The sequence below is a fragment of the Hipposideros armiger genome, unplaced genomic scaffold (genome assembly GCF_001890085.2).
Source record: "Hipposideros armiger isolate ML-2016 unplaced genomic scaffold, ASM189008v1 scaffold_827, whole genome shotgun sequence".
Taxonomy (NCBI): Eukaryota; Metazoa; Chordata; class Mammalia; order Chiroptera; family Hipposideridae; genus Hipposideros; species Hipposideros armiger.
Window position 1 is genome coordinate 223,278 of NW_017732177.1, and position 15,074 is coordinate 238,351.

Below are 15,074 nucleotides of genomic sequence, written 5' to 3' on the forward strand. Positions count from 1 at the left end.
AGGGAAATAACAACGAAAACTGGGGTGTTGCATGAACACGTGGCGTCAGGGAGAAAGCCGGTTTCCCTCGTCGGAGACAGGTTATTTCAACTTTTTGCTTTCCCACAGCCAATGCTGAAGGGTGACATGACCGGTGACATGACCGGTGACAAACCCCGCACCCATAGCCTCAACCATTCCCCGTTTGCCAGGGGAACCATAATTAGCACCGAGGCCGCCACAGAATGGGTGTCTTTCCACATTCCCTCCCAAGTATTGTGCCGGCCCACAGACGGATGATCTCAGCAGCACCTTAGACGAGCCAGGGTGACTCGGTGTGTGAGAACACACACACATCGCATTACGGCAACTTGTGCGTCAGGGAAAGCCACGCGTTAAGGGACGATTCTGAGATGGGGGCGGTACATGGTGGAGTCCTGTAATCAAGGCGTAGCTTGCAGGGCATCTGGAAACTGTATATCCAGCAGGCATGTGTAAATATGGTTTCTCTCGGGCGCTTGTTGGTACCCCAAGGAAACCATGATTTGATGCTCCTTGGTAAGTGTCAGCAGTGTGGTGGCTTTGTTGACATTGTCATTGTCATTTCGTCACGAGCAGAACTGCTGTTAGCGCTGACATCCATTGTGAAAAGTAAAGGTCCTAACGAGGATGTTTGTCTGGAAAAAAAAAAAAGGTAGCAAGACCCCTGCCTGGACAAGCATCAAAGGCGATGGTCCTCCATAGAAAAAAGTCATTCTCTCTTCCAACCCAGAAGGACACAGTAGGTACGGCCTCAGTGGTATATGCCATACAGCACGACTACAGTCATTTTAGGGTGCAACAGAGTTTAAAATAAACGCCCAGCTTAGATATCACACACACGCGCGCGCACACGAGTGTGCACACACACACACACACACTTCAAATCATCTAAAGAATACCACACGTTGAGCAATGGATCTTACAAGAAAATTACCCAGGCAAAACTAGCTGCAAAAACACCAATGTAGCTGAATGTCATTATTTAGAAGTCAAGAGAGGTTCTCGCGAATCAAACAGGTAAAAAGTTACAAACTCTTGAGAAAAGAGAATGATGTTAGTTCACAATTAGCCTGTCATCCTTTTACCAGGAAAGTTACATAGCGAGAGTGTGTCCTTGTTCAGCCCGTAAAAGGAGCGTTGAAATCCAAACCTAGATTCATCTGCCTTTAGTGACTGCTCTCTTGAAAACATAGAAACCTAACGTTTCCAAGACAGATTATGCACCAACATGAGTAAGGCTTCTAAGAGGGATCCCTGTGTACAATTAGGGAACAACAAGTAGGCTTGATCCTTAAGAGAAGGGTAGCCTATGGGATGGAGTCACAATGATGGAACAAAACAGCCAGTGCAGACCCCCTAAATTCCAGTGAGAGGTTTCACCCCGGTAGAGAATAATATATGGCAGGAACCTTCTTTGAGGCACAGAGGGCAACGCAGCACAATCCCATTCTGCCCACACATTCCGCCCACCCAGGTCTTGCAACCCCCAAAGCTGTCTCCTTCCCACAACATTGCAGCTCCCTTCAGTGGGTGCTGGGGTTTTGTGCCAGTTGCCACATCAGAACCAACATCTTCAAGCAATCAGAGCTCATCCGTGCTCCCTGTGCAAATCCATTACAACTCCACAACATCTGTCAGACCATAATCACCCCGTAATGGGCGCCCTGGCTGACACGCTTTTCACATGTTCAGAACGGATTCCCTACCTAACGCCAGCTTTCCGGAGCCCTTCGTCCATCGTGAACCAGAGAAGAGATTTCATTGGCCTCGTCTTTCATCGAAGGAAGGTTGGATTAGTAGTCAGAGGTGAGGGAAGGGCGAGGAGAAACACTTAGAGGGAGGTCGTTTTCCTGCCCACATGGCTTCGCTGGCACATTTCCAGCAGCTGGGAATCTTTGAGTATTGATTGGGCTAAGAGACTGCCAGGAAGGTTGGCAGGTCTTTTCAGCAGCAAGGCTAGTTTTTAGGAGGAGGGCACTTACGATAAGAATCCAGTGTGAGGGGAAGCCAACTGAGTGACACCTGTTCACGCAGCCTGACTGCTGGAGGTTCAGTTGAGAACTGGGAGCCTGCATGCCGGGAGGCGGGGGCAGAGGCAAGAGGGGAGCACGTCTCTAATTGTTTAAATGGTTAACGCATCCATCCACCTGCGTTATCGCGAGAAGGGGACCCTGCTGGAAGCCTTCTCTGCACCGTTCACCACTGCTGAAATGAGGTTTTCACACTCGGTGTTTATTTAGCTACCTGCTTTGTAAGTTCTTTGTGGTTTTCTCTGCTTCACGTTCTGTCGCGTTTCTCTCTCTTTTTTTTTTCCCATTGCTGCCTTTCCATCGGAGATGATATCCGTGACATGGATGGAGTCCCTGAGAACGCTGTTGCACATCTAAGCCTTAACACAAGCTTTATCCCTCGGTAAACACAAAGGACCAAGGCTAACGTAACATCGCCAGGTATTAAATCACGCCATTTATGGGCATGCTGTGATAGGGTAGTCACACAAATTTGCATTGGACAGTTTTTATGAATCATGCTAAGATAGTATTGTATATACACAGAGGGGTTTTCTCAAGGGAACATTAGCCGAATGTTAACACACCTAGTAATTTCTTTTCATAGGCATTCCATACAAATTATAATTCCACTACTGGCTTAAGGCGGTAATGGAATATTTCTCTCTTCCCTTCCCAGAGCCTCACGTCCTATTTACTCTCTCTGCCACGGTCTTCACTTATGGAAATAATACCAGCGGTATCCAAAATAACAGGAATTAATTATCCCATTTGAGATGTTTTCCGTAAGAGGCTCTCTCTTTCAGTAGCACAAACCTAGTTCTTTTCTTTTCCCCTACAGTTCTCTTGACAACCAAGGAGGGCTCCACCTATGAAATTGCTGGTAATGTCCAAAAGGTATCCATATTTTGGACAAGAGAAGCTCAATATACATTAACACTGCCCTTGAAGTTGATTCTATAAAGCCAGGGGAAATCGTATGACTATCAGTAAGTATTACAATAGGCATTAAATGCTTTAAAGTAGATAAAACATCTGGAATTTCGATCCATTGTTTCGTAGAATTGCAAATAAATAAAGGATGCTCGACGTAGGGCATTTCCGTATGTGCCTGAGTTTTCACGTTCCCCTTTTAAATATGTTTTCCTTGGGCTCTATGGGTTTACAGTTGTTACCACATAAATCATAGAAAGCATCTAACACAAAACAAAACCCTCCAACAATCGCATTCGGCTGTGTTTCAGGGGTTTGACCCTTCTCCAGTAAATTTCACAGTGTCACATGAAGCCGTCCAGATGTTCATACAAGCAAAACCAATCTTCCTCACTTCTAAATTTGGCTCTTATTAAACCTGGTAAATGACTATGAATTTGGAGTTACAGCCTTTATGAGAACCGAACTCCCACCGAGATCAAAGCTGCTCGCCACTGCACCAGCCCTGGGCCCTAAATCACTGCTTTTCAGCACATAGCCTCAAAACCAAATGGGAGACAAATGTTGAGGGAGTGACTTATCACCCCTAAAAGGAGCAAGATGAGCTTGCCTGGTCCCCAGAGATGGTGGGCTGTCACCAAGGCTGCCACACTTAGATGCAATCTTTGCAAGGTAACCCAGCATCATGTGAAAGGAGAAATCTTCTGTGAAGGAAATGCATGACTCTTGTGTAAACAGAACATGGTGTGTCCCTGATCTGATTTAACTCATGGAATCCTGCAAGAACCAGTAAGGCGTTGCATCTGGGTCAAAGGAGATATCCAAGAATTGTTCATATAGTCCCACACAGTAAGGAATGACCGACAAACAGCTGCAGAAGAGCTACCCATGGGGTAGGTGTCCATCGCACATCCCTGGACACAAATCATTTGTATTTCCACAGACAAGAAACACCTACATTATTATCTGCGTTCTACCATTTACAGAGTCGGAAAATGGCTCAAAGACAACCGACAAGGCAGATGACTTAGAAGGGTGTCACGGACAGGACACCCAGGAATCTTTTCATTTTGCCCACTTTGAAGTCTTTCCCAAGTTTTACTGGGTCGAATAATCACATTTTAACATTGGATTTTCAAATAATTGACGTTGGACATTTTCTTACTGTTGTTTCCTATCCATTCATTCCGCAAATCCTCGCACCACAACCAATAACGATGTCAGAAGGTGTCCACTTTTGAGTTTGAGTGCATCCAGATACGTCTTTGTAAACAGAGAAGAATGCAATCGTGTTGGTTCGTTTTAGTGTGGTTTCGCAGACGTGAATGCAGTGACATCCAAGAGAGATTGGCACCCTGTGGCAAATGGTCAGAGCCAGCCTGGCACCTGGTTCTGTACAGCTGTTGAGCTAAGTAAGAACTGTTCTGACATTTTTCAATGATTGAGAAAATGATACAATGTCACGACACGTGGCAAATCTATGAAATTCAAATGTCAGTGTCCACAAACAAAAACAAAAACAAAAACGTTTATTGGAACACGGCCACACTCCTTCACCCACTAGATGCCAGTAGCTTCCCACCACCAGTGGGGATGACCCAAAATGTCTCCTGCCATAACCAAATGTTCCCTGGGGAGCAAAACCACCCCAGGTGAAGAACCACTTGACTGCGCCTTTGCTGGACACGAAGTTACTACTCTATGTTATCCAGGAGTTGAATGGTGCTAACGACCCTTGAGTTCACTGTGCAGACATCAGTCCAGGAAAAAAAATCATCAATTTTCCCAGTGAAGAATAAATCATCATGCCAAGTAAGGTACACTGATACGAAATGGGTTGCATATTGTTTCATGCCCAGAGGTAATGCAGTAATGATGTCCTTTGCAGAGGAAAATATGGAATGTATGGGTGTCATTCACTCGTCCCAAGTATGTGTTGACCAAGCTGTGTGTCAAACACCATTCTAGGCTCTGAGGGCATCTCAGGGAACAAGGAGAACAGAGCTGATGTCCCCAGGTAGCTTACTTTCTGGTGAAGGAGACGGACGCTCACAGAAAAAGGAATAAGTCTGCGATGTCACGTCGGGGTGTGGTAGGGGTGACGCAGCTTATAAGTGGGTGGGAGGGTGACCGGGGAAGAAAGGTTAGACAGGGCCAATGTTTTAGTCTGGGCAGGTGCGGGGAGGTGGGGGACATCAAAAGGTGTAAGGTAGGTAACAGCATGACTCAGCTTCTGTGTTTAAAGGGTCTTTCCAGCAGCCACGAGGGGGAAGAGGAGCAGCTCGGAGACCCAACCGGATGCCCACAGATTGGTCCAGGTAAGAGATGAGAGCGGACTGGACAAGGAGTGGGGTACAGTGAGATGGGAAGAAGAGGTCAGATGCTGGAGGGATTCTGAATGGGACAGGCTTTGCGGAGAGTAACCAGAAATGATGACAAAGTGTGTGGCTTCTATAAAATATTACGTAAGCCTTGTCTTTGGACACATCTTCAGAAAGTTATATCATCTACATTAGTTCTGGGCTTTTTTGGGTTTTTTTGTTTTGTTTCTTACTCGTCTGTCCCAATATTTGTTCAAAATGGTTTTTCAAATTGCTGGTCTCTATGCAATAGAGCATAAGGGACAGTGTTCCAAACTTGAGGACGCCTCTATCAATGTACTGAGTGATTCCGGGACCATTATCAACTATGGTATGCACCTGAATCTCTGCACAGGTAAAGGAGTTACTATCATTCACCATTCAGCGCGTTAACCTCAAGATTCAAAGGAAAAGCCTACACGTGCTTCATGAATCTCAAAAGAAATATAAATTCTACGTATCTGTAAAGGTATCCAGCGATGCAAATATCCAAAGGAGATGAATTTTGTTTAACATGTAAAATTCCTTTCCAAGGATTCAGACTAAAGAAAACCCTTAAATTTATGTCAGCTTTGTGATATATTCGAAAGCTTCTGTTGGAGTTAGCTGTGGCTTATTGATTCGTTCTCACTTTCAGGCAAAAGGAATTGATTTCTTTTCTTGTAAAGTTCCGTCTCCTGTGTCAGTCTTGATCATTCAATTACAAAAATAGGGCGTAACAACTCGCAGCCCCTAGAGTGGCAATTTTCTTTAATTAGGATATTTTCAAAGTAGTTCAAATGACTGCTTTCGAGTGTGTACATTTCCAGTGTGTGAAAAAGAATTAATTTCTTGATGGGATAAGGAGAAAAGGGGTGCGTAAATGAAAAATAGTACTGATACAACCAATTATCATTTATGTAATATCCAACTAATAGAAAACTAAACAAAAGCACTACTAATGAAATTTAGTTAGCTTCACGGCAAATACATAAATATATATAAATATTTTTCTTGCAATGATAATATAAACAAATTACCCAAAGCTCCAGCTGAATAACAATTATAGCAGGCCCCCCTTATCCACAGGGAAAGCGTTCCAAGGCCCCAGTGGATGCCTAAAACCACAGATAGTACTAAACCTTGTATATACAATCTTTTTTCCCCATACATACATGCACCTATGATAAAATTTAATTTATGAATAAGCCACTCTAAAAGATTAACAACAATAACTAATAATCAAATAGAATAATTATAACAATATACTGTAGTGAAAGTTATATGAGTGTGGTCTTTCCATGTCTGCTAGCCTAGATGGTTACTAAGAGACTGATAGGTGAGCAGCGTTGGGACAAAGGGATGAAGTCTCACGTCCCCGGTGGGATGGAGCAGGACAGCGCAAGATTTTATCACGACACTCGGGATGGCACACAATTTAAAACTTACGGATTGTTTATTTCTGGAATTTCTATTTAATATTTTCAGACCAAGGTTGCTGGCAGGTTACTGAAGGAAAGACTACTAGAATACAGTAGATACCAGAAAAATGTCTTATCGGAGCAAATGCTTATGATATTATATAAAAAGGGTAAAAAGGACCATAAACCAGACATTTCATTTCTGCTCAGGATCTAGGGTGCCAGAGCGAAGCAAGCTTATTTTTCACCACATTATTTCACATTCCCATAATAATTCTGTTCTATTTTCAATAACACTCATGTGTATCTGATGCATGCATGAATGTGGTAATTTTTCATTATAAGAAAGTTTCAGGTTTAGGAATATTATTCTACATTTACTTTGAGATAAGGTGCTTGAAAGACCTTTCAAAGTAATAATGTTCTTTATAAGTATACTATTTTCGTATTCTTGCGTATTGCTCTGATGAAATTTTGGTCATAAAACAAAATGTATTGCAGAATTGTACACCTGAAACCTATGTAACTGCCAACCATTGTCACCCCCATAAACTTAAAAAAAAAAGAGTAAAGAAATGCTTCAATTTTAGGTCTAACAGTAATGTCCACAAAATAAATCCCATCAAATGCTATTATGATTCCAAAGTTCCTGCAATATGTTTAGCAAGTTTAAACTTCACTCATTTCTATAATCTGAATGTAAAACCTACTTCTAGACTGGAACTAGATGATGTTCATATTGTGATGTTTTGGGACTGAGATAAGCAATTTATGCTATCCAACATATAAATGAGTATAATGACAACTTTACAACATGTGTGTACAATATGAAATAACCCAAAATGAAAAAGAGACTATTTTCTTAAAGAATGAAATTATTTAACCAACAATTCCTACACATAAACAAACTACATAAAAATAACATAGGTAAATAGAATGTATTAAATTATCTGGTCTAACTGGAGGATGCTTTCTGCTTAAACTCTTATTTTTGAATAAAAAAATTACAAAATTAAAGAGAGAAATAAGGTAGTAGATACAAACATTGATACATGTACCATATTTTGCAGTGTATAACATGCACTTTTTTGCCCAACTTTGTGAGGGAAAAATAAAGATGCACATTATACATGGGTAGTACTAATTCTGTATCTATATAAATGTTTCCAATTCTTTTATTTATGCTTATGAGTTAAAAGTGTAACTCTAAAAATCAATATCGATATCCGTATACAAAATAATACCCTGGAATATGATAATCGGTTTTGTTGAACTTACGATGAACTTGCAATGACAAAGAGTTCTTGGCCTTTTATGACGAGTAAATATCATAAATTTGTTACTAGCATATAGAATTTCTTGTACCTAGTATCTTTTCTTCTGTTTTGTAATTATTTGTTACATAAAATGTCTTGTACCATCATATGTTAAAAAGTAAATGCTAAAATTCCTTTAAAATACAAAAAAAAGTTTCTAAATGTAAACAAATAAAAATTTGAATTAAAAAAATAAAACAAAACATTTTTTCCCCTGAAAATTTGGGCCAAAAACGTGGGTGCACATCATACACGGCAAAATACAATACGTTGATTGCAGTGGTGGCTACACTAGCTGATTATACACATGTGATAAAACCTCACACAACTATGTGCATATATACCATATTGGTATACACATATATACCAATTGGGATATACATCTATACCAATGTCAATTGGTATTGCTTTTTGATATTGTTCTACAAATGCATAATGTGTAACCATTGGTGGAAACTGGGTGTGAAGAATTATTTCTCTGCACTACCTTCCCAACTTCTTATAACTCTACCTTTACTCCCCAATTCAAAGTTTTTTCTTTTCTTACTATGGATGTGGTCATACGAAACGTACCTTAGAACACTGCTTGTGACTCTGGCACCAAACCAGGGAACCATTGTTCTGCAAACAGAAAAATAAATATTGACTCGTTAAATGAGTTTCTACCTGAAAACTACCCACACGTGTATGTGAACATAATTTTTAAATAGTTTGCATTAACAAAAGACCAACGTTGCCATCCTGATAGGTCTCCCTCTTCCTAGGGTAGGAAATCTGCTTGTAATGTAAGCAATTCTGTCCTTCACGTCATGCCATATAGAAAGACATCTAAAGCTATAAAGATGTCAAGCTGTCTAAAAGGACAAGTTAGCCATTTCTCCCAGTATGCTGAGCAATGGACTCTAGACCAGCAGGAAAAAAATGAACACATACGCCTTGCTTTCAGAGTAAGCGGTTTTGGTAAGTTTACAAGGTGGTCACCCTGCAGGCCCATCCCAACCAATTCACAGTAAGAAGAGTTTGAGCTTGGGAGAGTCAGAGTTCACATGGTACACCTTCTCTTGGCTTTTTACACAGACGAGGGACTAACTACCCTCATGCCTCCGTTTACCCATCTGTAAAGCAAATCGACAAGATCTCACGTATGAGGTCAGTGGAATGACTAACTAAAATGATAGTCATAAACCACTCAGCATGGCTTGATAGTCACTCAACAGAAAACAAAGATTAAGGCTATGATTTCTTATCCCTCACATTTGGATGTTTGCCTAGAAACTTCTCCTTCCACATGACTAAGATTTTGGTCACTTGTTTTCCTTTGGTTGTGGTATTTTAAGTCAGATTCTTGGTGGAGGAACAAGAAACCACCACCCAATAATGAAGATGCCGTGAACCCCAGGTCTTTGAAAGTCAAGGTTGAGTATGAGGGAACGTAGCCAGTGTCTGGTTTCAACCTCTAAACTTTTAACTTTAAAAATATCAATTATGGCTAGAACGGTATTGCGTTTGTAGTTAAGAGAAAAAAAATCGAACCGATAACATGTTTTCAACACAATATTTTATACCAGTTTATTGAGGTATAAGTCACATAAAAATCACTTATTTAAAGTAAACAATTCAATGGGTTTTAGTATATTCACAAGACTGTGCAACGATCCATTACTCATTTTGAACATTTTCATCCACCCAGATAGAAATCCGTGCCTATTGGTCATCATACGCCATCCTGTCATCTTTCCCCAGAACCCTGGCCACCACTAATCTACTTTCGTTGACCTACTTTGGACATTTCATGTAAATGGAACCATGCCAATATGCGGTCTTCTGCGCCTGGTTTCTTCCATTTCATAATGTTTTACATTACGCTAAATGGTACCATATTTTTGCTTCGTCTATGGCAGCGGTTCTCCACCTTCCTAATGCCGCGACCCCTTAATACAGTCCCTCATGTTGTGGTGACCCCCAACCATAACATTATTTTCGTTGCTGCTCTATAACTGTCATTTTGCTGCTGTTATGAATCGTACGGTAAATATCTTTTCGTTTTCCGATGGTCTTAGGCGACCCCTGTGAAAGGGTCGTTCGACCCCCAAAGGGGTTGCGACCCACAGGTTGAGAACCGCTGGTCTATGGTGTCACTTATATCGGAACGTCATTCTTTCTGACTGTCAAATTCTAGTGTATGCGTATGCCAGGCGTGTGTCTTCCACTCCTCGGAATGTATCTTAATATATCCCATTCCCAGTAATATAAGATTAAGAACACCTAATAATATAGGATCTTTATAATATAGGATTCCCCAAACCACTAGATAGATCTCAACGGTATAGGATTAGACCAGCGGTTCTCAACCTGTGGGTCGTGACCCCTTTGGAGGTCGAACGACCCTTTCACAGGGGTCGCCTAAGACCATCGGAAAACAAAAAGATATTTACCTTAAGATTCATAACAGTAGCAAAATTATAGTTATAGAGTAGCAACGAAAATAATGTTATGGTTGGGGGTCACCACAACATGAGGAACTGTATTAAGGGGTCGCGGCATTAGGAAGGTTGAGAACTGCTGGACTAGATGTTTTCCTCTTTTGGGTGAAGATCAGTAGGCAAAAAGATCTCAGTCCCGAGGTGAGGTTGGTGCTATGAAAGCTCTCTGTCATATGACGCTAACTCTCCTTTGTGGCCTCAACTCCCCCAAACTGCCTTCCATACATACCTCTGAGTTCAGCTCATCTGGCCTCACCCTACTTGTCCCCCCATAGAGCCCCAATGCTTCCTTACTGAGCCCTCAGCGCTGCTACGTATCAATGTTCTTCAATCAGACCCATGCGGACTGGAGCTGGAGCAATCCAGGAACAGCCCGGGGCAAGGTTCAGTATGGTTTCTGGAAGGCTGTGCATCAGAGAAATAATTAGATTGGGTATAGGCCAGAGCTGGACAAACAGTGGACATGGTTGAGTTACTGGAAATGAAGCATTGGTGGAATGGGTACAAGAAAGAGGGCATTATGCACATAGTGACATTTCATAAAAGCAGCCCTTGGCGTGGTGACAGAACGAGAGTTCACAAGGGGGTGAGGCCGGCTGAGGTGTGGTCGTAAACAGGGTGGCAACTGCAGAAAGCGGGCGCCAGACCCTGAGAAGCACGCTCTGGAAAAGCTGAGCGCAGAGGCCAGGACGCTTCGGAGAACTTCCCAAGTGAGGGCCCCCTCATCATCTTTTCCAGAAAGTGCGTTTCCTGCCTGCCCTGGGCAGGGCGTCTCCCACTGGGACATCCTGGGACCACGTCTGTCAGAGCACCTCCTGGCCCTGACTTCAGGGTTCTGCACTCATGACCCAGTGATGGAAAGCAGTGAGGAGCCTCCTACAGAGACTCAGGGCTGATATGAATGGACTCTGACCTTGAAGACTGGGTCACGTGACCTTGGAGGGTCCAGGTCTGAGGACCATCAGCCTCCCCGAGTCAGGTCCGAGGGCCTTGCGTTTGCTCTGGAAACCTCGTACTAGGACTGGCAGGTTCCTCCTTCCCTCCCAGATCATTCTTCTCCTGGACAGATGGGCACGACCTCTGGAGGCGAGAAGGGGCCCTTATCTGCCACTGTGTTTACTCTACTGCTCTTCAGGGATGAACAATGCTCTCCTCTGCCATGGGACACCTTTCCTTTCATCTAAGTGATCGCCCCCAACTGCAGCGTGGTCAAGGAGACAGGGCTTCCTGGTTTCGCTTTGCTTGAATGTTCCCCAGTAGTGACCGGACGAGCTCCCGGATGTCTCCGAAATGGCACCCATCAAAGGCCACGCGCGGGTGACCGGGGCCGCAGAGGCAGGCGTGGCCACTGCTGCCTGCCCCGAGTTAGTGGTTGACAAAAATAGGACCGATGGGGTCATAAGTCTCTGACATGGTTATCATCAATAAATATTATGAGACTCTCAACCACATCTATACAGCAGGCACCTGCTTTGGGGTCTGATATGGTCATCCCACGTAACCAAGCCGTGCCATGGCATGAGCTTCATTTATCCATTTCACACTTCAGCGGCTGCGGGTCGACACGTCCAGCTAAAACACCCGCCGTCACGAAGCCAATGGGGAAACTCAACCGTGAACACAGTTAAACAAAGGGTGAGTTTACAGCGAGCGGGCTTTGAAGGAATTCCCGGATCTAGAACCATGGAAGGAGAGGTAAGAATGGGACCGACTGTCCTGCATGTGGTAAGCTCAAGAAGCAACGGTCACACGGATGGGTTGGACGAGGATAGGGGAGATTCGGTCACTCGGGAGAGAGCAGATTAGAGTGGATTTTGACTTATCATTGGAAATAAATGTTTTTATTCAGGAAATGTCAGAGGGTTAAAAAAACAAATAACAGAGGAGCGGAGCTGTGGGGTCCTGTGCAGGGTACTCCTTCAGTACCTCCCTTTTGGTCCCTTGGATTGTAGGTAAAATGGCCAAACCTCCATGATGAAAACACAAAGAATTCAGTGGAAGGTTGGCTTCAGGGGCCCTGCAAATGCAAACTCGACTGTCTGCCCCATCTGAAACCCAGTTTCCTTCTTACTGGCGCCAACAACTACCAAATTAAGAAAGGAACCTATAACCACAGAGCCTAGAACGTCGTTTACATGGGGAGGGGGGGACGATTTAATACATTTCCTCATCCAAAGCATTTTCATTTGAAGCCACATTTTCCACTAACCATAAAACAAAAAACTCTGTCATTAGAAAAAATATTTGGGGTAATAGCAAGCAAGCATGAAAGATTATTATAATTGAAATGATTTTTTTTTAATGACTAAAGATAGCATGTCATAGGATGCTTGGGAAGATTAAACAGATAATCCATGTAAAGTATTTAGCCAAAAAAAAAATACAGAGTTAGATGTCAGGAAAAAATTATGGTTGTGACTTAGTTGGTTTGCCATTATTATTGTTTTTAGGAGTGGGGAGTAATGCTGGATTTAAAATCTCCCAGATCCTCTGCAAAAGCTTGTTCTGCACGAACCGGTTTGATCTGCTTCGTGGGCCCCCCCCCCAGGAGGCCATCCTGTTCTTCTCCCTGGGTGGTAGCCGTCTTTCCAGGTTTGCCAACATGACAAGTGGGCAACGGTGACAGTTTTGCTTTAATTTCCTTCGATTGGCCATTGTATTTCCTTTAAGGGGAACTGTGTGTGCATTTTACCTTTTCTCGTGTGGATTATATACCCTTTCCCATTGCATCACTTGTCTTTTGAATTTATTCATGCAGTTTTCCAGGCAGAAATTTTCTACACACACACACACATACACGCACGCACGCATACCACAACACACACATTCTCCCCCCAAAAAATGCGTCTCTATTTCCTTTTTGGGTTTGAGGTTTCCTGTTTTTCTTAAAACAATCCCCCCCTCAACCTGCTAAGCTTTTACAGCTATCCTGTGCTTTTGCCTCAATCAATCAGCGTTGGCCACGCTATTTATCTCTACAAAAGAACTTCTAAGAACCTCCCCTAAGGGCATAAAGAATGTCGGTAAACCCCCAATTAACTCGGGTGCTGTGTTTTTAGGCCAGGTGTGCAAGGAGATGGCACCATCCACCTATGCTGCTTACTTACCTGCAATGCTCTCTGAGCAGGTGAGCAGTGGAAAAATACAAGACTCCAGTTCATTTCAACATCCCGCCCTGGGGGAAGTTCTTAGATCACAATAGCCTTCCCCAGGTAAGCCACTTGACAACAAAAATAAAATACCATGTTTGCAATCAAGTTTTCTGCTGGCCTGAAGCCAGCAAAACGAAGAGTGCAAGTACATTAGGCAAGAAAGACATTCGAGCCTCTCGAATCATCACCGTGATCTCCCGGGAAGGATCAGACAGCGGGACTTTTGTAAGTTATAAAGATTACTTCCTGTATTTTATTGGTTTTCCTAGATCAAACACGAGTGCTAGTCAATCCAACTTTCAAAGCGTTTATAGAAGTGCAAGCCTCAGCCCCCAGATATTATTTCTGTGACGTTTTCAAAGGCTCTCCATTTCCAGCCTTTTGATTTTTTTTCTTCCTTAAAAGAAAATACGTCTTCAAAAGCTTCAAGACAAGACCACACTTCATTCATTCCAAGACAACCACAAGGGGGGAATAACGATAAATGAAAGCTAGTTATCTAGATACAGCCATTTGAAAAGAGAAGACAGCCCTGTAACAGAGCCCACGCTTTTTCAAGCATAACCAGGCGTACGTGTGCAATAGTCACAAGGACGCATCAATTTGCAGTTTCGAAAATACACCAAACTATTGTCCACCAGCACGACAGAACACTGAAAACTGAAAGGACCCCACAAAACCCATGCTAGGCAGAACCTTTCCCAGTCAAGTCCGTGAAACTACAAATAATCAGCTGGCACTCTCGATGGACAGTTTTGTGAAACGTGTGTTTCAAAATTTAGGAATTCATTGTAACCGCGAATATTTTCCTATCATTTTGGAACCCTGGAATAAAACACTTGATTTCATTTATGACTTTAAGGGTGTTGTTTTTCTAGTCTCAATACACTCAGAACTTTCTTGTGGACTCAACAGACACAAAAAGAGGAAGTCAAGACACGAAAATTGAGACTAGGCATTTCCATGGATTCAAATATTTTCTTTTTAATCTTTTTTTAAAAAGATTTTTATTGGGCAATTGGGGGAGTGGAACAATGCTGGGGAATCAGGGAAGGGGAACAGACAAGTCGCTTTTTTTGTTTTGTTCTTCAGTCTAGTTGTGGAGGACGTTGCTTCACTGGCCCAAGTTGGCACCACCATTGCGCTCTTCCCTGGCGAGGCACATCAGTTGCCAGCTTCTGAACGGCCGCTCACGGCGGCTGCTGGCCGCTCACGCTGGCTGCTGGCTACACACAGTAGCCCATGGCAACCCACTGCCACAGGGGCTGCACCTGCACCGTCGCCGGCGACTCACGGCAGCCCAGCTCCAGGTTGAGCTGTTGTTCAGCATCTTAGCTGTAGATGGCAGAGTCTTTGGCCCTCATATGTGGGATCTGAACCGGGGCCCTCTGGCATCCCAA

The 15,074-nt window shown here is 43.1% G+C and overlaps 1 protein-coding gene across 3 annotated transcripts in view; it reads right to left on the minus strand.

The window, feature by feature from the left end:
- ANOS1 (anosmin 1) overlaps window positions 1-15,074 on the minus strand; it is a 184,840-nt gene that overhangs the window by 140,958 nt on the left and 28,808 nt on the right. For 2 of the 3 annotated variants that reach the window (XM_019629173.1, XM_019629172.1), the window contains exon 2: window positions 8,613-8,660. The exons of the other annotated variant lie outside the window; for it this stretch is intronic. In XM_019629173.1, coding sequence (XP_019484718.1) covers window positions 8,613-8,660 — 48 coding nt within the window. The remainder of the gene's footprint in view (window positions 1-8,612; window positions 8,661-15,074) is intronic. 3 annotated transcript variants of the gene reach the window in all.